A 26,510-nucleotide genomic window follows, 5' to 3' on the forward strand; every position below is an offset into this window, starting at 1 on the left:
AAAAAAAAAGCATGTCCAATCCGGCTCAGAATTAAATGACAGAGTAAAAGACAAAGTTGAACTTCATAAAGACGTTCACAAACGTTGGCGCTAAACACATGCAGAGCAGGTTAGAGATTATGAAAGTAGTGGAATTCGAAAGGCTCAAAAAAAAAAAAAAACGTTGACATGATACACATAAGTTACAGAATATGAAAGTAGGAAAATTAGAAAATATAAAAAAAGAAAGTAAAGATTGCAGTAGTGCAAACAAACATACTGCCTCATTTAACTATGCACCTGTCTAACTTTGGTTTTGCACAATAATCACTGCACTATTGCACCTTGACACTTATTTCTACTTTATTCTTATAATTTTACTTATTTATTATGTTCTACTATACTGTTATCTTTTAATGTATGACTTTTTGTTAATTTAACTCAAGAGTTCCCAAAGTGGTCGATATCGACCCCCTGGGGTCGATTTGAACTTTCTAGGGGTTGATAGTTTCAATAAAAAAATTTGGAGGTCGACGACAGCAAAAATGGACCCACTTACTACTGCTATTTGTCTGTTACTTCAAAATATCTATGGTTCAAATAGGTACCTAATTAAGAAGTAAAATAATTCAAAAAAACACTTTTTTGATAAAAACACGTTACATACCAAACTTGCAAACGAAAAGGTAAAATGTGTCATTAAAAGAGTTACACGTAAGAATGCATGAAAATATATGTAGCACAAACATGTCTGTGCATTGTCTTATCGAGCGTATCAAAGTAAGTGCAGACATGAAAAAAAGTTGCATGTGACTTAGGGGGTCAACGGTTTTAAAAGTTTTTGGTAAAGGGGTCTGCAGCCGAAAAAAGTTTGTAAACTCTTGATTTAACTGATATTCTTCTAACTTTGCACAGTTTTTGATAAGCGGATCAGGACGCATTTCACTGCGTGTTGTCCTGTATAACTATGCATGTGACAAATAAAGAATCTTGAGAATTTCAAAAACGGAGTTTACCGCACATGCATTTATTGTTTACTTTGTAAAATTAATGATTAACTGCTGATGATGAAGATCGTTTTGTCTGTGCTGAAATTCCAAACAGAGAAACCTATCCTGAATTATGGTACAAAGTCATTAAACACACATCTCACTGACCTCATTTAAAAGATTCAGCATATTGGGACTCGGAAGATTCCAAATATTGTTTTTACAGAAGTTCTGAAATAAAAGTGAAACTAATGAAATAGCAACAATTCAAAGAAAATCTTAAAAGTGTGTATCCGGAAAGCCAAACACGGGGGTTGGTGAGCGAAGCGAGCAGGGGGCAAAGCCCCCTAATAATTTAAAATAAAAATATTAAGAAAGAGAATTAAAAAGAACTTACCAATCCATGGAATCAGAAATCTGTATGAAACACCGTCTTTTGGTTCTGTAAAGGCAAAAATAAACTATTATTATTTAGTATATAGTTACCAACATAGTTTGAAACTATATTTTAAATAAACAAATTAAGAAAATAAATAAATACAGTCTTATAAGATTCATTTAAAAAAAAAAAAAATAAATAAAGCTATACTTAGTCCTCCAGACCAGGATTTTTTAAATTGTGGGTCACACTGGTTGCCACATTTGGGCCGCCAAGCTTTCGAGGCAACTCAGGCCCCTTCAGGCAAGATGGAAATTGAGGCGGAATGGGCAGTTACTTCCCCAATAGTGATGACCGATGCAGAATAATTTTGGGATATTGCTGGGGTAGGAGAGTAAAAGGATTTAATCTCTTTAACGAAAATGTGGCAGATGGTTTACAAAGTGGATAACGATTAAGCAATTGACATTGCTCTGATGATTGTCCCTGATGATCCTTCATGTTTCTCCAATGAGGACCTCCCCTTCCCCCTGCTCTGACGATTGAACATGATTCTCAAAGAGGGACCCCCATCTAAGACTGAGTAAGGATTGGACAAGATTAGGTCATGAAAATAAGAAAAGCTGCTCTAGACAAATAGTAGATAAATACGGGGATATTAGGTGCTTCTTTTTGGATCTTTTATTAAGAACAACCAATCCCAGCCAACGCACCTAACCTACATGTCTTTGGACTGTGGGAGGAAACCCAAGCAGACACGGGGAGAACATGCAAACTCCATGCAGGAAGGACCTGGGAAGCGAACCCGAGTCTCCTAACTGTGAGGCAGCAGCACTACCACTGCGCCACCATGCCGCCCCCATTGAAATTTGTTTCTTGAAAAATGTCTTTCACATCTTTCTCTTAGGTTTATGTTATTTAACGTGACTAAGCATTTTCTATAATCTTGAGCATATTTCTCCAGTTTTGATGTCACTACACTGGTCACCCGTGTCATTTAGAATTGACTTTAAAATACTGCTTATGATTTACAAAGCCTTAAATAATTTGCTCCATCCTATATTGTGGAATCCCTGTCGACTTACACTCCAAGTCGTAACCTTAGATCTTCAAATGAGTGTCTGCTTATTATTCCAAGAGCTAAACTTAAAAGAAGTGGTGAGGCGGCCTTCTGCTGTTATATACCTAAAATCTGGAATAGCTTCCCAATAGGAATTCACAAGGCTAATACAGTGGAGCCCTTTAAAAAACTGCTAAAAGCACATTACTTTAACATGGCTTTCTCATAGCTTCATTTTTCTTTAATCCTGATGCTCTGTATATTCAATTAATTATCATTATTATTCCTGGTGGTTCCAAAATCTGTACTAACCCCTACTTTCTCTTCTGTTCTTTTTCTGGTTTTCTGTGCCGGTGATCTGCACCACCACCACCTAATCAAAGCACAGGATGGATGGATCGAAGGCCAGACGTCCACATAACCGTCATCATCAACTTCTTCCATGAGAACCCTGAATACAACGAGGACTGATTGAGGTCATTTATGTTAGGTAGAATGCTTAGAGGGGGCCGGGTGGTCTCGTGGCCTCGGACCCCCTGCAGATTTTATTTTTTTCTCCAGCCGTCCGGAGTTTTTTTTTGTTTGTTTTTTCTGTCCTCCCTGGCCATCAGACCTTACATTATTTCTATGTTAATTAGTGTTCCCTAATTTTATTTTCTCATTTATTTTGTCTTTCTTCTCTTTCTTCATCATGTAAAGCATTTTGAGCTCCATCATTTGTATGAAAATGTGCTATAGAAATAAAGGTTGTTGTTGTTTTAACCCTATGTTTAGCAGTATTATGAAGTAGTAGATGTTAGTTTGTTTATGATCTCTTTTTCAAGTATACTGCTGAAAGAATATCTTGTAAACCTTTTAGAATTAACCAGAGGTTTCCATTAATTGCTCCTAAAAATGTGATCTTATCTTCTACTGTGATAATTGACAACTTCTACAAAATCTAATTAGAGCTAGGTGATCCAATCAGTGAGCTGTGGGTTGGAGTTGCCCTACTCTGTTAAAAAAAATACACACAAGGTTAGGCTTTTGACAGACTCCGGTCTTGTCATGAAACATCTGTTCAAATTAACCATGAAATATCAGAGGACCCTCAGGAAAAGAAGAACTGTAAAGAAGCATAAAGCCATAAAAGGCTGCAACATCAGTTTTAAAATACTGGTTATTCATCAATACAGTGCAATACTGCTCTAGCTCACTGGTGTCCTGCAAAGATCACGGGACGAATGTAGTGCTGAAGGGGATGAAAAAGAACTCTAAAGTGATGGTAAAAGTTCTGCAGAAATCTCTTGACATCACCAACATTTCCGTTTAATGTGTCCACTATAAGAAAACCCTTTAAAAGGTCTTCATAGAAGGAAACCATGGAGAAAAACAGTGTTCCCCAAAAGAAGTACTGCTGCATTTCTAAAGTTGGTAAAATACTACTCAGGTGTTCCACAAAGCCTTGGAGACAATGTTTTATGGATACACGAGACAAATGTTGAACTATTTTTTAATTATGTTTGAGAGGAAACAAAAAAAGTGAAGTACAGCAACATCACGTCATCCAGAATGGTGGAGTAAGCATGATGGTATGGGGTAGCTTTGCTGACTCAGAGCACAGTCAGCTTGTGGTCAAAGAATGGATAACGAATTCAAGGTTTTATCAAGAGATTTTATAGGAGATTGTCAGGGTAGTATACTGTAAACTGAAGTTTAATAGATGCTAGGCGGTGTGACAGACTATGACACATGAACAGTGAGATAAGCAGGAGAAAATGATCTGGATTAGACAAGTCCAAGCCTTAGTCCAATATGGATGCTATCACCTAACCTGAAGAGATCTGTTCACAGAAGTAATTCTGGAAATATCAATGATTTGAAATAGTTTCATAAAGAGGAATACTCTAAAAATCATTGTGGAATTTTGAGTACCAGAAAACTTTTAGTGGAGGTTATTGCTGCTAAAGGAGAGTCTGCCAGTTACTAAATGCAGGGGTTCACGGAATTTTACAAGCCTGGACTGTGAATATTCAAATGACATCCATTATTAGGAAGAAGAAATATAATAGTTTGTGTGTTATTAGTTTAAGCAGATGTATTAGTCAGTTATTGTGTCTTAGCTGAAGATTAGAGCACATTTTATGAGTAACCTTAACACAGAAATTCAGGTAATTCCATTCAGGTCATACACTTTTTCTTGTAACTGCATGTTTTTAATTAGTTACCTGAAATTTATTTTGTTTAATGTAATTAATTTTTTACAAATGTCCCTTCTGTTATTTCAATTCTCTTCTTCTTCAAATAAATAAATGGCATGTCTTAATCTTTATTTTTATTTGTTCTTGGACGGGCCCTTATGGTTTGCCTTTGTGCTCTGAAAAAAAAAAAAATCATAACACATCCTACCATTCATTAGCATGAAGAGTGCAGTCAGACTTGATTCCATTGCATTTATTTTAAAAAGAACTTGCATCAAGCATAAAAAGCCTTGAAAAATTCATAGCAGATACCTTGATTACCTTAACTAATTGATAATTAAAAGACAACTTCACATTAAATAATGCTTATTATGACGTCAATTTCACAATATATGAGTTCTAGTTGGAGGAAATATCAGACTTGTGGACTGTTGTTGTCTGTCTCATCACCTGAATGTGTCAGGTGTGGTCCACGGCCGGGGCTGGAGCCCGGCCGGGATGCCCAGGAGGACCAGAGGAGGGCTTGTGCCTCCTCCAGACCGTGAGGCGGCGTCCGTTCTGGTTATGTTGGGGCCGGGTACAGGGCTTGGAAGCCCAGCCCTGTAGGGACCCGTGGCCACCGCCAGGCGGCACCCCGATGCCAGAATATCCCGTGTGGGACGCCCAGGAGGACCAGAGGAGGGCTTGCGCTTCCTCCAGACTGCGAGGGGGCGATCGCCCTGGTTGTATTGGGGGCCACGGGTAGAGGGCTTGGAAGCCCAACCCTGTAAGGGCCCGTGGCCACCGCCAGGCAGCGCCCAGGTGCCTGAGGAACCCTGGAGCCCAGCACTTCCACCACACCAGGAAGTGCTGGGGGGAAGATGACAGGGGACACCTGGACGGCTTCCGGGTGCGCAGCCGGCAATTCCGCCACACTGGGGTGTGGCCAGGACTGATTGCCGAGAAGCAGCTGGAGCCCATCTGGGTTCCCATTTATGGGGCCGCCTCCCTCCAGTCAGCGGCGGATGTCGGGTGGAAGAGGACGGAGCTGGAGTGACGACTGGAGGCGGCCAGGAGAGAGAGGCACAGAGACTGTGAGGCCTGGACTTGGGGGAATCGGTGCTAGAGGCACTGGGGTTGTGAGCGCACGAAGTTTGTAAATATTTGTAAATAAACAGTGTGTTGGGTGATGAACAACAGGTCTGCCTGTCTGTGTCCGGGCCAGCGTCCACACAGGCTATATATCTAAAAATCGCCATGTTAGTTGACTCTGTGATGACTTTCTAGCCCAGTTTCACATTTTGAAAGTATCGTGTGCTCACTCCTTTTCTGATAGCCAATTCGGTGTTGCCTGACGGAGCCACTGCCCATGCAACAATTTTACAGGTACAGGAAGTTCAGCTGAAATCCCTTTTTGTTTTTAGGTGTATTCGCAAACAACACACTGTAACAGACGGCCGGCAACTTGACCTGGCTGGGATGCCCCGGAAGTGGAAGGATGGGGGAAGGCAGCTTTTTAAGGGCACTGCCTCCCCCAAGTCACTATTCACACAAGGCACCATGGGACTTGTAGTTTGGTATCTCAGCCCTGTTGGGTGCCGTGGGTGCCTCCAGGGGGTGCTGTGAATGGCCGGGGGATATGAGCTATCCGCCTGACCCGGAAGTGCTGGCAGGCTATGCGGGTGGAAGAGCAGAAGCACTTTGGGTTGGACAATATATAAAGGACCACCTTAAGCACAATCAGCAAGCCAGGAGTCAGGTCGAAGGTGGACAATGCTTGCTGGGAGGTGTGGAGGAGAAAAAGGAAGAGTAAGAGACAAAGAGAATAATTGTGGGCAGTGTTGCGTATTTATTGGTGACTGTGTTGGTGGAAAGCACTGCGAACAAAGACAAAAGAATAAAATGAATTCTTGGTGCCTTTTAACTTGTGTCCTCAACGTCTGTCTGTTGGGTTTGAGGAGCAACAGTGCCCTCTAGTGTCCACAATGTGAAACTCCTATTGAGAAAGCCCATACTGTCAGTATGCCAGCATGAAACAGCTAGGCCTCACATGGACCAATAATGTGGAGATGTGGCACACTTATTCTCGAAAGAAATTTGATGGGACAGTTCAATTTTTGTTCATATATGTCAAACAGATTGAGCTGTATGAAGTTTTGAAATTTCAAACTCTCCCATTAAAAAGCTTTGGCGAATTTGCAAGTTCCCCCATCTTTAAACAGAGAAACGTTCCATGCGACTTTAAGCAGTTAATCGGTTTACTTTTTCAATTTTACCTTGAGAGCGGTTGCTTTAACATGTATATTTTGTATAATTTTCCTTTTATTACTCATCAGGCAGCTGCTTGGATGCCCAATGCAAGTACATCAAATGCCATGTAGAGTGTGTGGGCACAAACAGCTCACACAGCAGTGCATTCTTCTCCTGATACTTTAGGGTAAGTTAATCATAGAGTACAAAAAAGTTGAAGGAAAATTCCAAAGCCAAAATCATAATCAATGTCAAAATAAACAATGCAAAGTCCTTGGACATGTTTGTTTTATAAATCCCTGAGTAGTTTGTTTTTTTAGAAAAACATCCGAAGCCCAGTATCTTTTCAGGTTTCTCAGAAGAAGGTTAATTTAAGGATCACTTGTGTCCACCAGACAGTGGTCTGTTATGATGTTCTTGGGGGCTGACAGACAGCGCTTCCGACCTGAAATCCTAAGATTTTGTATGTCTGTCTTTGACTTCAGAAATAGTTTTGGTATCAACTCAAGATGTAACCTCTACCTGTTGCTTAAAGACCACTCCGTTCAAAGGCCAAATTGAAGTGTTAAATTTCCCCTTTACATTTTATCATTCAGGCACCATGACTCTCTCAGAAATGCAATAACGTACTTAGCAACTTAACTAGTTATCAGACTATTTGTGTTCTACCCCGCAAGAAAAACAGGCAGAAGAAAACAAAAGAAACAGGCAGTTGAGGTGAGCTACAGCATGAGTAGACTTCTTATATCATTGAAAGATGATGAGAAATTAGTTCACACTTTTGTTTTCAGTCGACTAGATTACTGTAGCACACTCCTCTCAGGACCACCCAAAAAAGACATCGATCGACTGCAACGAGTGCAGAATGCAGCTGCTAGAATCCTAACTAGGAAAAGAAAATCCGAGCATATTTCTCCAGTTTTAATGTCACTACACTGGTTACCTGTGTCACTCAGAATTGACTTTAAAATACTGCTTACAGTTTTCAAAGCCTTAAATAATCTCGCCCAATCTTATATATCGGAGTTTCTGACATCTTATGTTCCAAATCGTAACCTTAGATCTTCAAATGAGTGTCTGATTTCCAAGAGCTAAACTTAAAAGAAGTGGTGAGATGGCCTTCTGCTGTTATGCACCTAAAATCTGGAATACTTGAACAACAGGAATTTGCCAGGCTGATAGGGTGGAGCACTTTAAAAAACTGCTGAAAACACATTACTTTAACATGGCTTTCTCATAACTTCATTTTAATTTAATCCTGATGCTCTGCATATTCAATTAATTATCATTATTATTCATGGTGGCTCCAAAATCCTTACTCACTCCTACTCTCTCATCTGTTCTTTTTCTGGTTTTCTGTGGTGGCGATTTGCACCACCACCACCTAATCAAAGCACCAGGATGTCAACAATGATGGATTAAAGGCCAGAAGTCCACGTGACTGTCATCATCAAGTCTTTCCATGAGAACCCTGAATACAATGAGGAATAATCGTTGATGTTAGGTAGAATGCCCAGAGGGGGCTGGGTGGTCTCATGTCCTGGAACCCCTTATTTTGTCTCCAGCCGTCTGGAGTTTTTTTTCTTGCTTTTTCTGTCCTCTCTGGCCAGCAGACCTTACTTTCATTCTATGTTAGTGTTCTTTGATTTTACTTTGTCTTTCTTCATCATGTAAAGCACTTTGAGCTACATTATTTGTATGAAAATGTGCTATAGAAATGAATATTGTTGTTGTTGTTGTTGAGTGATCCCCACTACTTTTTTTAAACTCCTGCTTGGAATGAAAGTGATCACCAAAAGAACAACAAATATTGGACAACAAACACATTTTTAAAGTTGTCAGCCTTGTAACAATTTGTATTGTACTTTAAAAATAACTATTACTAGCTAGTTAATACGGTACCTCTCTGGAAACCTGCTAAGCAAGAACATCTTGCAATATGAGATTACATAATTTGCAGGATATGATGAAAATGTCTGACAACTAACCTGAATGTACTAAAAAAAGAAACACACAGGCATTCAGTGGCTGATCTGATACAACGGTAAATGTATGTGCTTTGCAAGATATTCTAGAATTGCAATTTAAGAGGATGTGTCACCTCTGTCATAGTTTACTTGACAGCTAATGAATCACAGTTAAGTCATTTTTATATTAAGCAACAATTTACATTACAAAAACACCACAACATCAGCCATGCTAATTCAGCCTGACAGCAGATGAATGGGTGATTTATTATTTACTAAATCTAGACAGGACTATTAATTGCTTGTACATTAACTGACTGTGAAAAGGCATGCTGCTGGTGCATGGTAGTGTGCTACTTTTTAATGTAAATCAGTGCAACTCGGGTTCTGTGGCTGTAGACATAACTAAAGACCTGGGCAGCAGAGGGATGTTCAGTTTGGATGCACGCTGATTACTTAATTGGTCAGCTGTTCCACATCGGCACTCTAAGGATTGCAATTATGGTGCCAAGAAGGCCAATAAAAAGAGAACAACTAAAAGAACGAAACCAAGAGAGAAGGCAATTGTTAAGATGAGGAAAGGTCAAAAGGTGGAGGACAAGTTCAGCAGCACTGGACTGGTTGAAAAGCACTACTTTCGAAAGCTCGATTAGCGAGGCGCTCAGTGTGGGGCTGTGTTTTTTTATACTGAAAAGAAAAGCCGTGTTGCCAAGATGGAAATGTTCAGCTCATTCTATATGAACCACCAATTTTTGAAAACTGGAGATCTGCATGTTTCCTAATATGTATACATTGATATCACACTGCCACCTTCTAAGAATAAAACCACCTGCTCTGCATACTATGAAACTGCACAGAGGTTTTTTTCACAACATTATAAAGTACATATCATAGAGTGGACATGAGATTTCTGACCCATAAATCAAACTGAAATATTTTCAGACAAACTCTATACATAACATAATTACACTCTCCACTAGTAGGTAAAACAACTGAAAACAATTCTTTATAATGCATGTAAGTAATATATTGTGTTACATGTTTTGTAACACCTTGGCATTTATGGAGGAATATTTCGGACAAAATTAAATAAATAAATAAATAAATAAATAAATGCGTAAAATAAAAGTACTGTGAAATGTGAGCATAAATAAATAAATGTGTCATGAAATGAGAGCCTAAATAAATAAATATGTCATGAAATGAGAGCATAAATAAATAAATGTGTCACGAAATATGTTTTTTGTTGCTTATTTATTGATTTCATTTTGTCCGTAACATTCCTGCAAACCGTCATGAAATACGACTGGAAATAAAACTGTCACTTTCACTCGTCAAACTTGAGAGGGTGGGCTCTAACACGCCCTCTAGTTACTGATTGGTGAATCGATAGTACAAGAATTAATTAGAAAATGCTTACTACTGCCGATGAAATGGATTCTGCCGAAGATATTACGTATTTCAGAGAGAGAATTGAAGATTTATCGGAAGAAATTACAATGTTGGCGGCCCTTTTAGACTCCGATATAGATGAAACTGTTTTTGAAATTATCGAAGAAGAACAGGTGGAACGGACTCTACTACACTCCAGTTCAGGTGACGCAGTTCCCTGCTCTGGACGTCCATATCTTTTGACATTCCAGCTGAGTCAATAGAACACCTTCTGTTATGCGGTTTAAAAGTACGACAGATTGCAGATCTATATGGTGTATCGGAGAAGACGATCACAAGGCGAATGAGCCAGTTTGATACACGGTAAGCTGAAACGGCTGTATTAGTTTAGATATTTTGACATGGAATGCCCAAAGCAGCTCCAACTAATATTTTGAACTGAGTATTTGACCCTTGTTTTACGAGTATAAAGTCAGTTGCATATTCGCAGCTACTTTTTCAAACAACTCTACAGCTCTGATCAGTGGCAAAGTTGTTCAGTTCAAAATATCACAGAAGGCTGCGCTTAAGGGCGATTTATATTGATTTGCATATTCAAAGAGGCATAATTCTGGGAGGATTTGGGGCGTAACAAAATTGGTAACTGCGTCACCAGGGGCCTCATGTATAATGCCGTGCGTAGAACTCGCACTATAACATGGCGTAAGCACAAAAGCCGAAATGTGCTTACGCACAGAAAAATCCAGATGCAGGAATCTGTGCGTACTCCAACTTCTACGTTCTTTCGTTACATAAATCCCGATCAGCGTGAAAACTAACGCTCGTGCACGCGCATTTTGTAATGCCCCAAATCCTCCCAGAATTACGCCTATTTAAATATGCAAATCAATATAAATCGCCCTTAAGCGCAGCCTTCTGTTAAAAGACAATGGGAAAAGCACGGGGAAAATATAAGAATTTCAGCGAATACCAAGTGGAGGCAAAGGAAAAACATACTATTTGTTCAAATAAGCCGTGGTATAATCAACAAAATGAAGTTGATCGAGTGACATAGCGTGTTGGAGAAACTTGAAAGCTCACATTCACAAAATCGCACAGTGCCGGAAATAAAAAGAAGTCACATATCAAAGTTGCCGTAAAAGGCGAGTCGTAGCCCACTGTCTGAGTGTCATATGAAAGCTTATTAGGGTACAGAGAAAAAGACACACGGTGGGAAAAAGCACGAAATGTCAACTTTAATCTCGAATTTTCCACTTTAATCACGTAGTTTATTTTGTCATTTAGTAGAACATTATAAACTTCATCTTAAAATCGTTTAATTAACCAGTTTCTCAAAATTACATCGTAATTAAAGTAGCACGTTAAATGCTTTGTTTTGTATTTGATCTTCTACTCGTATGTGATCTATGTGTGTGAATCACTACTTGCTTCTTAAACCGGCTCTCTTCCTCCAACTGGACACAGAGTCCATTACATTTGTGATATTACAGCTCTCTGAATAACTAAAATACTGAGATGTATACGTGATATCATTTTCATGATGATAGGAGCTAAAGCACATTATTAAACATGTGTTTCATGAGCCTCGTGCTCATGACAAGCATTTATCTTTTGTCGAAATTTGTCGCTGCGTTTTTAGCTGTGTTGTTATTTTCTCTTTCTGTTTTATATTCAATATATATTGGCGTGGCGCCCTAGAGTCCTTGCTTTTCTTTCCCCAAGTAACCGATCGCCACACAATCAGCTCTGTAATAGACGTTAAGCCATCTGTAAGCTTAGCGCCGATTCTTCAAAACGTTTAAAGAACATTGAAATATCTTCGTAGTACATGTTTAATTATTCTATCCTTCACGACACTACCAGTGAAAAATATAAATTACTAGCAGAATACCCGCGCTTCGCAGCGGAGAAGTAGTGTGTTAAAGAAGTTATGAAAAAGAAAAGCAAACATTTTAAAAATAACGTAAGATGATTGTTAATGTAATTGTTTTGTCATTGATATGAGTGTTGCTGGCATATATAAATATATATATATATATATATATATATATATATATATATATATATATATATATATACACATCTATACACATATATATACAGTTATATATATATACACACATATACACACATACATATATATACATATACATATATATACACATACTGTATATATACACACACACATATATACATACTGTATATACAACATATACATATCTACATATATACTGTATATACACTGTAAGAACTGGAGACCAGAGGCGTGGAAAGGTTTGGGGCAGCCACCCGTTTAATGCGGTTTCCCGGCTGCAAAAGTATTTGAGGCATTTTCAAACAGTTGTTCACACAACAGAGTCCAAAACAGAACTGCCTGCCTAAGCAAAGGCAGTGAGCTTTATAGCTCAGAGGGCGGAAATGATGTCGCCCTCTGGGCCGAACTGGAAGTGACATCACCCTTGGGGCCGGAACCGAAGTGACCTCATTCTTGGGGCCGGAACCGAGGTGGTGTGTCCTTCCTGGAAATGGCGGCTCCTGGTGGGATTTCCGGTAAGACCTGCAGAGAACTCAGAAAGAGCGTCAGCGTCACCCGCCCCCCCCTGGGCAGATGTATAAACAGTATTGTCTAAGCCCTTCAGCTGCTTCCCATGCACACGCAGTGTGACAAGACTCCCCTCAGCCCAGACCCGTCGGGTCGGGCGACCTGCACCGAGAGGTCGTGGGCCCGGAGAGGGCATCGGCGCTGGCATGAAGGGACCCCTGTCGATGAACGAGCGTATATTTGTACTGCTGCAGGTCAAGAAACCACCTCGTGACCCGCGGATTGACTCCCTGTGAAGGGCCATCCACTTTAAAGGCGCATGATCCGTCACCAGAGTGAACACGCGACCCAAGAGGTAGTACCGCAGCTGCGCCACCGCCCATTTGATCGCCAAAGCCTCCTTCTCCACCGCCGCACCTGGTCTCCGTCCAACAGTTTCCGCTCAGGTACATAACGGGTGTTCAACACCGCCGACGCTTTGGCTCAACACGGCTCCCAAGCCTGTGTCCGCGTCCGCCTGGAGGACAAAAGGGAGAGAGAAGTTAGGGGAGATTAAGATAGGTGCTGAAGTCAGAGCCCTTTTTAAGTCACTGAATGCAGCCCCCGCTTTATCAGACCATACCACCGTATTAGGAGCTCTTTTCTTTGTCAAGTCGGTCAAGGGCGCTGCTCTCTCGGAGAAACGAGGCACAAACCGGCGGTAGTACCCGGCCAAACCGAGAAAGGATTGGACTTGCCGCTTGGTTTTGGACGGGCCAGGCCATTATGGCTTGCAACTTGGAACACTGTGGCCTCACAGTACCCCGGCCCACTAGGTAGCCCAAATATTTGGCTTCCCTCAACCCGAAGTAACATTTCTTGGGGTTGATGCGAGCCCGCCTCTCCCAATGTCCGTAATACTGCTGTGACCTGCTGTATGTGCTCCTTCCAGGTGCTGGAATAGATGACAACGCCATCCAGATAGGCAGCACAGAACGAGTTATGGGGCCGGAGCACTTTGTCCACCAGACGCTGAAAAGTCGCAGGCCGTGTAACCGAATGGAAGGACACGATACTGCCAGTGTCCGCTAGGAGTGCTAAACGCGGTTTTTCCTTCGGACTCCGTTAAAGGAACCTGCCAGTACCCCTTTGTCATGTCAAGTGTAGTCAAGAATTTGGCTGGTCCCAGTCTCTCGAGGAGGTCGCCCACGCGAGGCATGGGATAAGCATCAAATCGGGAAACTTGGTTGAGCCGACGGAAGTCATTGCAAAACCTCCAACTGCCGTCAGGCTTAGCAATCAAGACGATGGGGCTGGACCAGGGACTACTACTTTCCTCGATCACTCCTAGTGCCAGCATTCGCTTGATTTCCAGTTCCACTTCTACTTTCTTTGCCTCCGGGAGTCTGTAGGGTCGCCACGGACGATCACCCCCGGGTCAGTCACTATGTCGTGCGCAATCAGAGAGGTCCGACCTGGTTGTTCACTTACCACCTCTGGGACCGAGCGGATAGCTGCTTCGAGCTCCTGTCTCTGTCTGGGAGATAGCTGTTCACGAAATTAAGGGCACTTACTTCCGAGAGAGAGCAGGGCTGTCCGGAGGAGGGATCGGGATCCCTCTCCTTCCACGGTTTCAGCAGGTTTACATGATATATTCGCTCAGCTGGTCGGCGATTGGGCTGTTTCACCAAATAGTCGACCAATCCCTTCCTCTCCTTAATTTCAGAGGGGCCTAGCCAATGTGCGAGCAGTTTAGAGTGTGAAGTAGGAACCAATACCATGACGCGATCCCCCGGTTGGAACTCCCGGAGAGTCGTACACGGTCATACAGGCGGCCTGTGCTGATTGTGCCTCCTCGATATGACTTTTAGTATAGGTCTTATTACATCAAATCTATCGCAACTGGGCGATATACTCCAAAATGTTAGTGGAGGGCTGTGCCTCCCCTTCCCAGCCCTCTTTTAAAATATCTAATAAGCCCCGGGGCTGTCTTCCGTATAGTAATTCAAAGGGAGAGAACCCGTAGAGGCTTGAGGACTTCCGTAGGCAAAGAGGACAAGGGGGAGGAGTTGGTCCCAATTCCTCCCATCCTTGCTGACTACCTTACGTAGCATTTGCTTGAGAGTTTGATTGAATCTCTCCACTAGCCCATCGGTTTGAGGATGATACACGAGGTTTTAAATGCTTTATTTTCAGTAACTTGGCAGTCTCCTTGAACGTTTCCGAGGTGAAAGGCGTTCCTTGGTCCGTCAGGACTTCTAGGAATGCCCACGTGAAAAGACTCCTACTAGTTCCGTGCAATATTTTTAGTGGTAGCCGAGCGCAATGGAACGGCTTCAGGGAATCGGGTTGCATAATCCACGAGGACGAGTATATATTTATATCCTCGGCTGAGGGCTCCAGGGTCCTACTATATCCACCCCAATCCTGTCAAAGGAACGCCAATAAGGGGAAGGGGAATCAGAGGAGCACGGTCCTTCCTAGGAATTTGCCGCAGTTGACACTCCGGCAGGAAATGCAAAAGCGCGAACCTCCTCATTAATCCCCGCCAAAAACGGAGCTTAATGCGCTCTAATGTTTTATCGGAGCCGAGATGGCCTCCAAGAAGGTGAGAGTGGGCTAACTCGCAAACCTGCCGCCGGTAGGTCCGCGGGACTAGCAACAACTTCCGGACCTTCCCTCATGTTCAGCAACCCGATACAATAATTCATTATCCATGACAAAGTGAGGTCCCTGTGGCATGGGCAAATGCGCGTTGGCGTTAACGAGAACCACTGCATTCTTTATGTGCTTCAGAGAGTCGCCATTCCACTGTTCTCTTGAAAGAAGCCGGAGTCGCTCTAAACTGAAAGTGCAACTCAGAGAGCGGGTCCGGTCTGACCTCAAGGGGCGGAGAATCCTCCCTCGCTGCCGGGGCGCTAGTGGATGACGTAGTAGCCCGCGACGGTCCGGGAGTATCTTCGTCACTCTCTTGGCCTACCGCCCCACTCCCTGTCGGCTGATTACACGGTGTGGAAGCAGCTTGAGATGAGTCTTTATCATCTATAACGAGGCCAAAAGCTTTTCGGGGAATGCTTTCTAAACTACCGCGGTTACTGTCAGACCAGTCCGCCCGAGGATTACGGAAACGGAGGATCCGGTGTACCGCACGTAAGCGCAAGGGTTCCTCCGAGACATACGTAACACCGGGCGGTATTGTACGAGCGGATATCTCCGTGTATACATTTTAGACTGGTCTTTTTCTTAATCCATTGTTGCGGTAGAACAAAACGGCGAGCAACGACAGACACGTTACTGCCGGAATCAAACAGCGCTGTTATCATATGTCCATTAATAAGAAGCTCTCCCGTATGTTTATCCGCCAGGGATTGCTAAGGGCACACAAACAACCCCGCCATTGTCCCCTACGGTCCGCCTTGTTCCCGACAGGTCGCAAGCCAGACGGCCCGCGACTTCGAACAGGCTCTGGATTGCGTGGAAGGGACTGCTTTGTAGGACATAACTCCCGGTAGTCCACAGAGCGGCTGTTCTGCCTCCCGGTTTCACAGCCGGCCTCTGGGATTGCAAGAGCTGTAGCAGCTCGTCCATGGAATGGAATTCGCCCCAGGCCGGCTGGGCAAATTCCTGGGGTATCCGCTGTAGCAGCAAAAAACAGGCCACTTGCTGCACTATTTGCAAGGGGTCAATCAAATGGCGTAGCCACTCACCCACCTGTTGCCAGAGAGCCATAGCCTGCTCTGACAGCCCTTTGTTGGGTTAAACTCCCAGTCTATTATATTCTTCACCTGCCGGCCTGGGGACAGCCCATCGCTAACAGGGACCTTGGTCCCGATGGGCGGCTCGGCTTTCCTACCCAGAAGAGCATACTGAGCCACTCGTGTGTTTTCCCCAGAAGCCAGCCCACGCCTGTGGGTCCCCTCTACCTTCTCCACGAGATGGGTTGGTAGCCCCGGTTATGCTCGTGGAGCAGAGCCTGCACCGCGTCCTTCCTGACCCTCCGCGCACTCCCTGCCCCAAACTCGCCCCGTACTCACCCACCTGGTTCCTTGAAGTCCGTGTCCCGGTTCTTCGGGACACCATCCTGCCGCACGCCACTGTAAGAACTGGAGACCAGAGGCGGAAAGGTTTGGGGCAGCCACCCGCTTAATGCGGTTTCCGGCTGCAAAAGTATTTGAGGCATTTTCAAACAGTTGTTTACACAACAGAGTCCAAAACAGAACTGCCTGCCTAAGCAAAGGCAGTGAGCTTTATAGCTCAGAGGGCGGAAATGATGTCGCCCTCTGGGCCGAACTGGAAGTGACATCACCCTTGGGGCCGGAACCGAAGTGACCTCATTCTTGGGGCCGGAACCGAGGTGGTGTGTCCTTCCTGGAAATGGCGGCTCCTGGTGGGATTTCCGGTAAGACCTGCAGAGAACTCAGAAAGAGCGTCAGCGTACCCCGCCCCCCCCTGGGCAGATGTATAAACAGTATTGTCTAAGCCCTTCAGCTGCTTCCCATGCACACGTGTGTGACAACACATACATACAAATCTACATATATATATATATATTAGGGGTGGGACTCGATTAAAAAAATTTATCCAATTAATTAGAGGCTGTGTAAGAATTAATCTTGATTAATCGTATGTAATCGCACACGTAAATTTGCCCCAAATCGCAAATGTTTTTTTTTTTTTTTTTTAAAACGGTTTTAGTGGGCGACAGAATCAAATAATAGACATGGACATGAATATTGTAAACTGAAGCTGTTTAATTTCTGAAAAAAAAGCCTTTAAACTGCATTTGAATTCAAAACAGAAACAAAAATATCATCCCTGTTTAAAATTGGGCAGACTTAAAAATAAAGTGGTAGTTTAAGTACATTTGCAGAATAGTATTGTCTTTAAATAATAATAACCAAAATTTCACCATAAAGTGCAGTTTTTCTTCTTAAAAAAATAAGTCAGAAACATAAAAGGTAATTTGACCAGCTTACTCTTTAAACTCTGAGTAACATTAGCCAAAATTATTTTGTACATTAGGCTAAAACAGTGTGATCATTGAACATTTTGTAATTAGATGTAATCAGAATTACTAACGGTCACGGAAGTCCAATGATCCCCAGTAAGAGCCACAAAGTCCGCTTTCTGTAATGCATCTAATTTTGCTTGCTTTTCAGTGTGCACAAAACCATGCTTTTATCAAGGCTTCGGCTTCGAAGTCGAAATGATCAGTCGTAAGAACGCGCTTTATTCCGACTCTAACATTTTTGTAGCTGTGATGTGTGCATCAGTGTAATGGATGTACCAGGAAATCATGCATTGACAAAAGTTCCCGTTTGCTTGGAATTGAAAGTGTGATTAAATCGTTATTTTTAACGCGCTATGGAGTACATGCATCGAAGCTTCTCAGCTGTGCTTGTGCTAAGAAAGGGAAAATTTTAAAATAACGTAACATGATTCTCGTTAACCTAATATTTTTTCATACGTCCCAAACCAAGGAGATGCTAAGGTAAAATGAATCGGTAGCGCAGCGTATACATAGTCAGTACATCCCTCTCGGAATCAACCTCGAATGTCGGCGTTAGAGGCGAAGACTCTACAATTGAGCCACAGCGTGTGGCTTGTCTATGCTAAAGTATGTATTGTAGATCGGGGTATATATATACATTTATATATATACCCGTGTATCGCAGTGGAGAAGTAGAAGTTATGAAAAAGAAAAGGGAACATTTTAAAAATAACATAACATGATTGTCAATATACAGTAATTGATTTGTGAGTGTTATTGAATGTTGCTGTCATCAAGGATTTGATTATCATTATTTCTTTCAATCAGGCTTGTATTTGTAGGATGTGTTCAAGTTACATTCCGTGTTTGTCAATCGTTGTAAAGATAACAGGTTTCATTCATCGATTAGTTCCTTACTGCATCAATAAACAGCTCGTCTTCCTTTTTATCTGTGATGTGACAAACTGCATGCACGGGTTTTTTTTTTACACTGTCTTCCTTTAGCAGGACATTCACTTTTTCCACCGTGTGCTTTGTTTCGCAGTAGCTGCACTTATGAATATGATTCTATGTATAAGACGCTTCATATTTTTTGCTGCCTTCTCAATTGTGTAATTCGGTTTTTGTTCAGCACTCTTTGGAACTGTTGCTTTTTGTCTGTGCACTGCGTCAGTTCACGTGAGCCGCTTGGTGTTCTTGCATCGAAGGTTCCCAGCTGTACTGGTGCCATCTCGTGTAATGTCAGCTAAGACCCGGCACTTAAAACTTTTCTCGCAGTTTCAATGAGTTTGTGCCAAACACCACCCTGACCATCTCATCTTCCTCTGCATAAGCACAGTCCTTCACACGTGAATATTTACCGGCAGTGTTTGTATTGGATTGCGCTGATGGACGGCCTTATATGGGCAGGCACTAAATTACAAACGCTAGTGGTAGCCTATGAACTTAATTTAATATAAACTTACAGTTCACGCCGTGCTTTGTTTCCGCAGTAGCTGTACTTATGAATATGCTTGTATGCATCATTTGCTTCATAAGGTTTTTCTGCCTTCTCAATTGTGAAATGGCGTTTGTGCTGATCGCTGTTTGGAGTTCTTCCTTGTGCTCTACGTACTTACGTAGGAGGCGTGATGATGTCACATGAAACTCCGCCCCCCGCGGCCATCTCCAACTCAAGACTCCATTACATTATATGGGGAAAAATAGCTTCCAGTTATGACCCTTATGCGTAGAATTTCGAAATGAAACCTGCCCAACTTTTGTAAGTAAGCTGTAAGGAATAAGCCTGCCAAATTTCAGCCTTCTACCTACACGGGAAGTTGGAGAATTAGTGATGAGTCAGTGAGTGAGTCAGTGAGTGAGTCAGTGAGTTAGTGATGGCTTTGCCTTTTATTAGTATAGATTTAAATGCAGTTAAAGTTTTATGTGTATAATTTAACAAACATATTTTGCTGCATTTCACCTTAAAAAGATATATATCATCATATGTAAATACGCGCTTTATAAAGTGGCCCAGGTTGTGAGATATTATAACTGTAGTGCAAGTTTACAGTGGGGTGATTGTACTTATAAGTACAAACAGTTCTACAAGGAGCAATTGATTGAGTGCATTTAAAGTTCTTGGATTAAACTGTTTCTGAACCGCGAGGTCATTACAGGAAAGGCTTTAAAACATTTTGCAGTGGCTGAGACAGCGTGTCCTTAAAGCTGTATACCGATAATTCTCTTTCCGATCAGCTGCTGCTGTGATTCACACTCAGATACAGTGATATAAATACTCGAGTCGTGCAGTGAGAGTAATATGGAAAAAGATGATCCGCTGTGGCAACTCCTAACGGGAGGAGCTGAAAGAAGAAGAAGAAGAAGTGAGAGTAACAACGCTAAAGCAGTTATGGTATTTGGAATACTATGGCTGTTCCTGGACCATTATATTGTTACAAGGTAATTACAATCAGATGCATTACACTAATAAACAATATGCGGTTAGTTTCTGTGTATTTATAAAGCCGCGTCATGAAAATAATGTGTAATCACACAAGAACAGTACCATTGCTTTGCGCTGGGTGCCGCCAGTTTGCAAAACCGAGCGGAGAACTTGCGTACGACAAGGCATGAGGTACCGTGGAAAAGTGCGTGGCTTTACGCCAAGTGTAGGTTTTATACATCGCGATTTGAACGTGGAAAGGTTCTTACGCAACATTTCTGTGCGTACGCACCATTTATACATGAGGCCCCTGAACTGGAGTTTAGTAGAGTCCGTTCCACCTGTTCTTCGATAATTTCAAAAATAGTTTCATCTATATCGGAGTCTAAAAGGGCGCCAACATTGTAATTTCTTCCGATAAATCTTCAATTCTCATTCTGAAATACGTAATATCTTCAGCAGAATCCATTTCATCGGCAGTAGTAAGCATTTTTCTAATTAATTCTTGTACTATCGATTCACCAATCAGTAACTAGAGGGCGTGTTAGATCCCACCCTCTCAACTTTGACGAGTGAACGTGACAGTTTTATTTCAAGTCGTATTTCATGACGGTTTGCAGGAATGTTACGGACAAAATGAAATCAATAAATAAGCAACGAAAAACATATTTCGTGACACATTTATTTATTTATGCTCTCATTTCATGATACATTTATTTATTAAGGATTCTTTTTAATGATACATTTATTCATTTATGCTCACATTTCACAGTACTTTTATTTATTTGCGCATTTATTTATTTATTTTATTTTGTCCGAAATAGTCCTCCATAGGCATTGGACGTAAGATTTTACAAAGTAGCATACCTGTTGTAGCGAGAATGGTCTTAGCATAATCAGGATGAGAAATTTGGAGGTATGGTAGAAAAGGTCCAAACCATACTGGGAAGACACCACGATACATATTTCCCCAGGCAGCGGCTAAGTCCAGATCTGTTCCATCCTGTTTAAACTTTTCTCCACAAGATTTAAACAAAGAAAGACAAAAAATAAATAAATAAATCAAAAGATCAAATTCAGCACATCATAGAACAGTAGAATTGAAGTCAGAATTGTCAGGACAGCACCTCAAGTTAAAGGATGGCTGAAAGGACAATGATGCACCGTCCTCAAAGGATGTGTGCATGAATTCTAAGCATACCAGGAAATGTATAACTTATAAAGATTTTCAAAAGCCCACAGTCTAATTCTAGTAGAAAACAGTACAGGACAGAGTATTTTAGTACATTGCAAGGTGCACACATACTTGGGGGCCTGTTTAGACTCACCAATTATCTTAAAATGCACCACTTTATGAATTTGAGAGGAAAACCAGATCAGTTGACAAAGTAAAATGGGTTACGTGCTGTTACATTGTTCTCATTTCATATCTTCATGAGCGCTACATGATTATTAGTTATGTTCTGATATGCAAAATTGTGTAACTGAAGGAAGGTCTACTTTTCACATGCAGAATGATGTTATTTTTTTTCTTTGTGTTTTTTAGTGAACATAATTAGGTCTATAATATGGGGTGGCAAGGGGGCACAGTGGTCGCACTGCTGCCTTGCAGTAAGGAGACCAAGGTTTACATCCTGGTTCCTCCCTGCCTAGAGCTTTGCATGTTGTCACTGCAGGGGTGGCCTTAGGCATGTGCAAACCGTGCACCTGCACAGGGCCACCAAATCCAGGGCCGCCACACCAATATATATTGAATATAAAACAGAAAGAAAAAATAATGACACAGCTGACAGCTGAAGCGAAGCTAGTGCAAGTGGGTGAGTCGTCTTACAAGTTAATGCTTCACCTTATTTTAATAAAATAATAGTAATAGTGAATATCTCGTCGGATAGGCTTACACAAGACATTCGTGATTCCCTTTCTAAGCAAAATGAAGAGATTGAGTATACAAATCTGGTTATTTGAAATGAAAGAGAAAGGCGGCTCAGGAGGCTTTCATTATGTCACAGGAAGGCACAATCCTGAACTTTATCATAAGTTAAACGCTTGTGTCATGAGCACGAGGCGGCTATGCAATGTCCGCAACGGACATGGCCGTCCGCCGTGCATAAGATACCATATTGACATTGGTGGACGAAGGGGCCACCGATTCCTTCTCTGCATAGGGCCACGAGCCTAGAGCCGCCTCTGCTAGCTGTGTTCGCATGGGCTTCCTCCAGATGTCCACTGTCCAAAGTCATACAGGTTAGGTGAATTGGGAATGCTAAATTGGCCCGTGTGTGTCTGTATCTTTATGTTCGCCATGTGATTGACTAGCACCCTGTCCAGTGATTGTTCCTGCCTTGCGCCCTTATGCCAGCTGAGATAGTCTCCAGCCCATCCCTGCGACCCTAGTCTGTATTAAGCAGGTTAGAAAATGACATGACATGATATTCAAGATACAGTGAGGTGCCTGCACTTTAATATATTATACTCGTAGTCATTTCTTCTATTACCAGAATGCTGCCCAAATACCATCTAAATCAAGACTTTTGGCTCAACCCTCTCCACTTCACTCCAGGACAGTGCACTTACACGGTGTTCATATTTCCTTTCTTTTGTCTTCAAATTAAAATATAGAAGCAGACTTACAGTATGCATTACCCAGTTTTAAATATCTTTTATGAGCAGAATTCGAGCCAGCTTAACCATAACATCACTCTTACAATTAACTTCTGAATTTCACAATATAAAACTTTGCTGATTTATAGACCACAAGCTTTAAAATCCAGTGCTGACTGACTAAAAGGCATTCATTGCAATGTTTGCAATTGCAATGTTTTCTTGGAAACCATTACTGATTTTCACATGTTAAAAGAACATAGGACTTCGACCTTGGACTTTCTTCACTAGATAACAGACCAAAAAAAACAGGCACAAGTGCAATGATTCTACTGACCCTGAAATAAAACATGGTTACATGGTTTCCAAACTATATGTTTGTTACTCTTTTAGTAGTAGTCTGCGGTGGGCTGCCTTGCGCCCTGTGCTGGTTGTGATTGGCTCCAGCAGACCCCGTGACCCTGTGTTAGGATACAGCGGGTTGGAAAATGACTGACTGTCTGACTTTAGTATTAGGAGGCTGTACAGTGTGTGGCAGATGACCAGGGATCCTTCTCCACGGGGCACCTGGAAGAAAGATGTACCGGGACAGGGGCACTATCTTTCACTGGCAAGAGGGCAGCCCTCTGGATTCCATCAGGCCACGGAAATGGAGCTGGGAAGTTCAAACCTGTGGGGACCTGTGGCCACCACTACCAGGGGCGCCTGGACAGTCCTAGAGCCCTGGAGGACAGCACTTTCGCCACACCAGGAAGTGCTGCCGAACCAGGAACCGTGTACGCTTGGAGTGCTTCCGGGTGCAAAGGTAGCACTAACCGCCACACTAGGAACTGCTGCCAGAAGACCATCACCGAGCACCTGGAGCACATCTGGGGTATGATAAAAGGGGCTGCCTCACTCCCTTCGAGGAGCCAGAGTCGGGAGGGAGAAGACGGAGCTTGTGAGAGAGGAGTGGAGGCGACTGAAGAGAGGAAAAGGACTGAGTTAATGTGGTGTTTTGCGCACTGCCATTGGCTCTGTGCTGTTGTGTCACAAAATAAGCCATGTGTGTTGTGGACATCTGGTGTCACGTCTGTCTGTGGCAGGTATCTTTTACATGTGCTAGCCATTACTGGCTAACTGAACAGATTACAGATATGATTTCCTTTGTGAAAAAGGTATAAATTCTTTACATTGTTACTAATTTAGATAAAATATTGTCAGAGTTTTGCATCAAGCACATTAACATCAGGGTACAATAGAGCAAAATATCTAGAGACATATATCCTTGTTACTTGAAAACATTACAAACTGGGCACCACCATTTTCTAGCTTTTTCCATGGCTATGGTCTTGTTGTTCATGGTAATGGCATCTGTTGTTAGTCATGGGATCTATTACGTTGAGGCACAGGACATACTTGTCCCTCCAATATATAAGATGGCAGCAGGGTAAAATCTGTATGTGATTCTTAGATACAATTCAAAACTTGGAGTGAATCGGGCAGATTTAGACAAGGATAAAGCAGCAGGCTAGATTAGATCTGTTTGTTTATGCCAATTTTGTTTTAAACTTCATGTTAGTAACTTTCACAGTCAGTCCTCTCATATTTGTTTTGGCACTGAACTCAGCCTAAACCTGGACAGTTCTTTTAGGATTCCCCTTTAGCATAGTCTTTCATTTTGTGGTCATTTTGACCTCTTTCAAGACTTTGAACTTGGTATTTTCCATTTTGGTCTCAATGATAACCCCAATAATTGTTTCCTTATACAAGCTGCTTTATGGCCTGTCACATGACATTGATGTGTTTCAGCTGTGTGGAGCATGGCAGTCACATCCCAAGGTTGCCCTTCTGCAATATGGTATTACTTTTAATAGCGGACGTTTCATCACTTATCTTTATCTCACTATTAGCTGTATTCACAATTGCATTTACGCTCACTCCACGTTATACTTTTCAAAGAAGTTCACAACAGCTTGAGGGCCACTATTTAAAGAAAATAAACGTGGCTAGGTAATTTCCATAGAAGGAGTTTTGTTTGCAGAGTCAATGTCACCACAGAGCATTTACTCTTAAGAAAACACATAGCTGCCAATCATCCAGAAATTCCTGATGGGCATCTGCTGTTATATTCAGGATTTGCAAATAAAATGTAACCTAGCTGGTTATGAACCTAGCAGCAGTTTACCATTTTCTGTACACAATCCGCTAAGCTCTGTTGTGACAACCTTTAAGGAGTTATCAGAATGCATATAGAGCAGCTTGGAGTCTTCAAGAAAAGTCTGACAAACTCTGTGCCACCAGATACATATACTGTACCTTATTTGGCAGAATGGAGAAAGCCACTTATGCAAGGTTACTACCATGGCAGGCACCCAGTGCTGGACTTTTATATACAAGACCCACAAATCAATAGACTAATCCTCTAAAATGATGCTCTTATATTACATTATAATATAATAATTACTGCTGGATTATGTGAATTTCCCCTTGGGATTAATAAAGTATCTATCTATTTCTCATTTAATGTATCTGTTCCACAGTTTTATCACATTAGTTACAATATGTGATACTGTTTTATATGACTGTTGATTTGTAAGAAACAGAGTTGTATGTGACTTAGGTTTCTAGGAATCTCATTTTTATGTATTGTCACACACATGCGCAATGGAGGCAGCTAGCAGGACCAAAGAAGGTAATTCCACACAAGGCCACAGGGTGGCAGAGTGCACTAAACCTTTCTGTTTTATCTGTGGAGACCAGACACTGGAAATTCTTCCTGATTACAAAGATGTCACTTTCCATTTCCAGGGCCAGACGACGTCACTTCCAGTTCCGGCCCCCCGAGGACGTCACTTCCAGTTCCGCCCCCATAAAGAGGACGTCACTTCCAGTTCCGGCCCCCGAGGACGTCACTTCCTCTGACCTGCTTTAAAAGCCAAATAATCTCCACTTGTATTCAGCTCTGTCTTGGACTCAATTCTGTACACAACTCTGCTTCATATTTGTCTTTTGCATCCAAGAATTAAGTATAAAGGTGGCTGCTCCAAACCTTTTCTCTTGTGTCAAAGCTGTTCATTTCACAGAATATTTAATTGTAGCAGTGCTAATAATTAGCTAAAACTGCATGTCCCAGCAGTCCTGCAGGGGTCAAAGGGGGTCAGAGGGGTTTAAAAGGAGGGCAGGTGGCCGAAAGGGGGAGGAGTGATTTATTTTTTTTTTTTTTGTATTTTGTGTTTCATTTACCTCTCGGACTGCCTTCTGTTAATTAAGCCGTATTTAGTCGTTGTGTCCTGGATCGTCTTCTGTCTACCTATGTGCTGTGGACGGATTGTGGATTCATGGCTTTTCCGCAAGTAAAGGAGCGCCCTGAACCATCCATCCATCCATCTTCACCCTTGCAGTGTCTACGGTAGAACTTCTTTTTCATCCCCTTTCAACATACAGATTTCTGGACTTACTCGCCATCTCTCCTTACATCCGGTGTGGTTTTCCATGTATTTTGCTGTGTTGAGATGTGTTTTTGTGTTTAATGTAATATCACCATAGGGGTACTGGGGTGGTATTATTGTTTTCATCTATATTATTTAATTTCATTATATTCTTTATTTGTTAGTTCCCAGTGTGCTTTATTTTGTCTCTGTTTGTGAGTGTGAACGGGTCGGGCCAAGGCCGAGAGCGTCCCTGGGATCCTCTATAAAAATAAATAAATCACCATCATCTTGACGGTGTGAATCTTAGTGGCACCAGACGCTAAATAATAATTCCAGTAAACTGCAGAACACTATACATGCTACCTTTATTCGCACAGACTGAAAC

The 26,510-nt window shown here is 42.0% G+C and overlaps 1 protein-coding gene across 1 annotated transcript in view; it reads right to left on the reverse strand.

The window, feature by feature from the left end:
* The window catches only part of LOC120538363 (cytochrome P450 4A6-like), a 70,633-nt gene that overhangs the window by 39,950 nt on the left and 4,173 nt on the right, over positions 1 to 26,510 (reverse strand). Inside the window, exons 2-3 of the mRNA XM_039767840.1 lie at positions 20,979 to 21,123; positions 1,366 to 1,410 (exon numbers count right to left, since the gene is read on the reverse strand). Of these exons, the coding sequence (XP_039623774.1) occupies positions 1,366 to 1,410; positions 20,979 to 21,123 (190 nt within the window). The remainder of the gene's footprint in view (positions 1 to 1,365; positions 1,411 to 20,978; positions 21,124 to 26,510) is intronic.

The sequence above is a fragment of the Polypterus senegalus genome, chromosome 10 (genome assembly GCF_016835505.1).
Source record: "Polypterus senegalus isolate Bchr_013 chromosome 10, ASM1683550v1, whole genome shotgun sequence".
NCBI lineage: Eukaryota > Metazoa > Chordata > Cladistia > Polypteriformes > Polypteridae > Polypterus > Polypterus senegalus.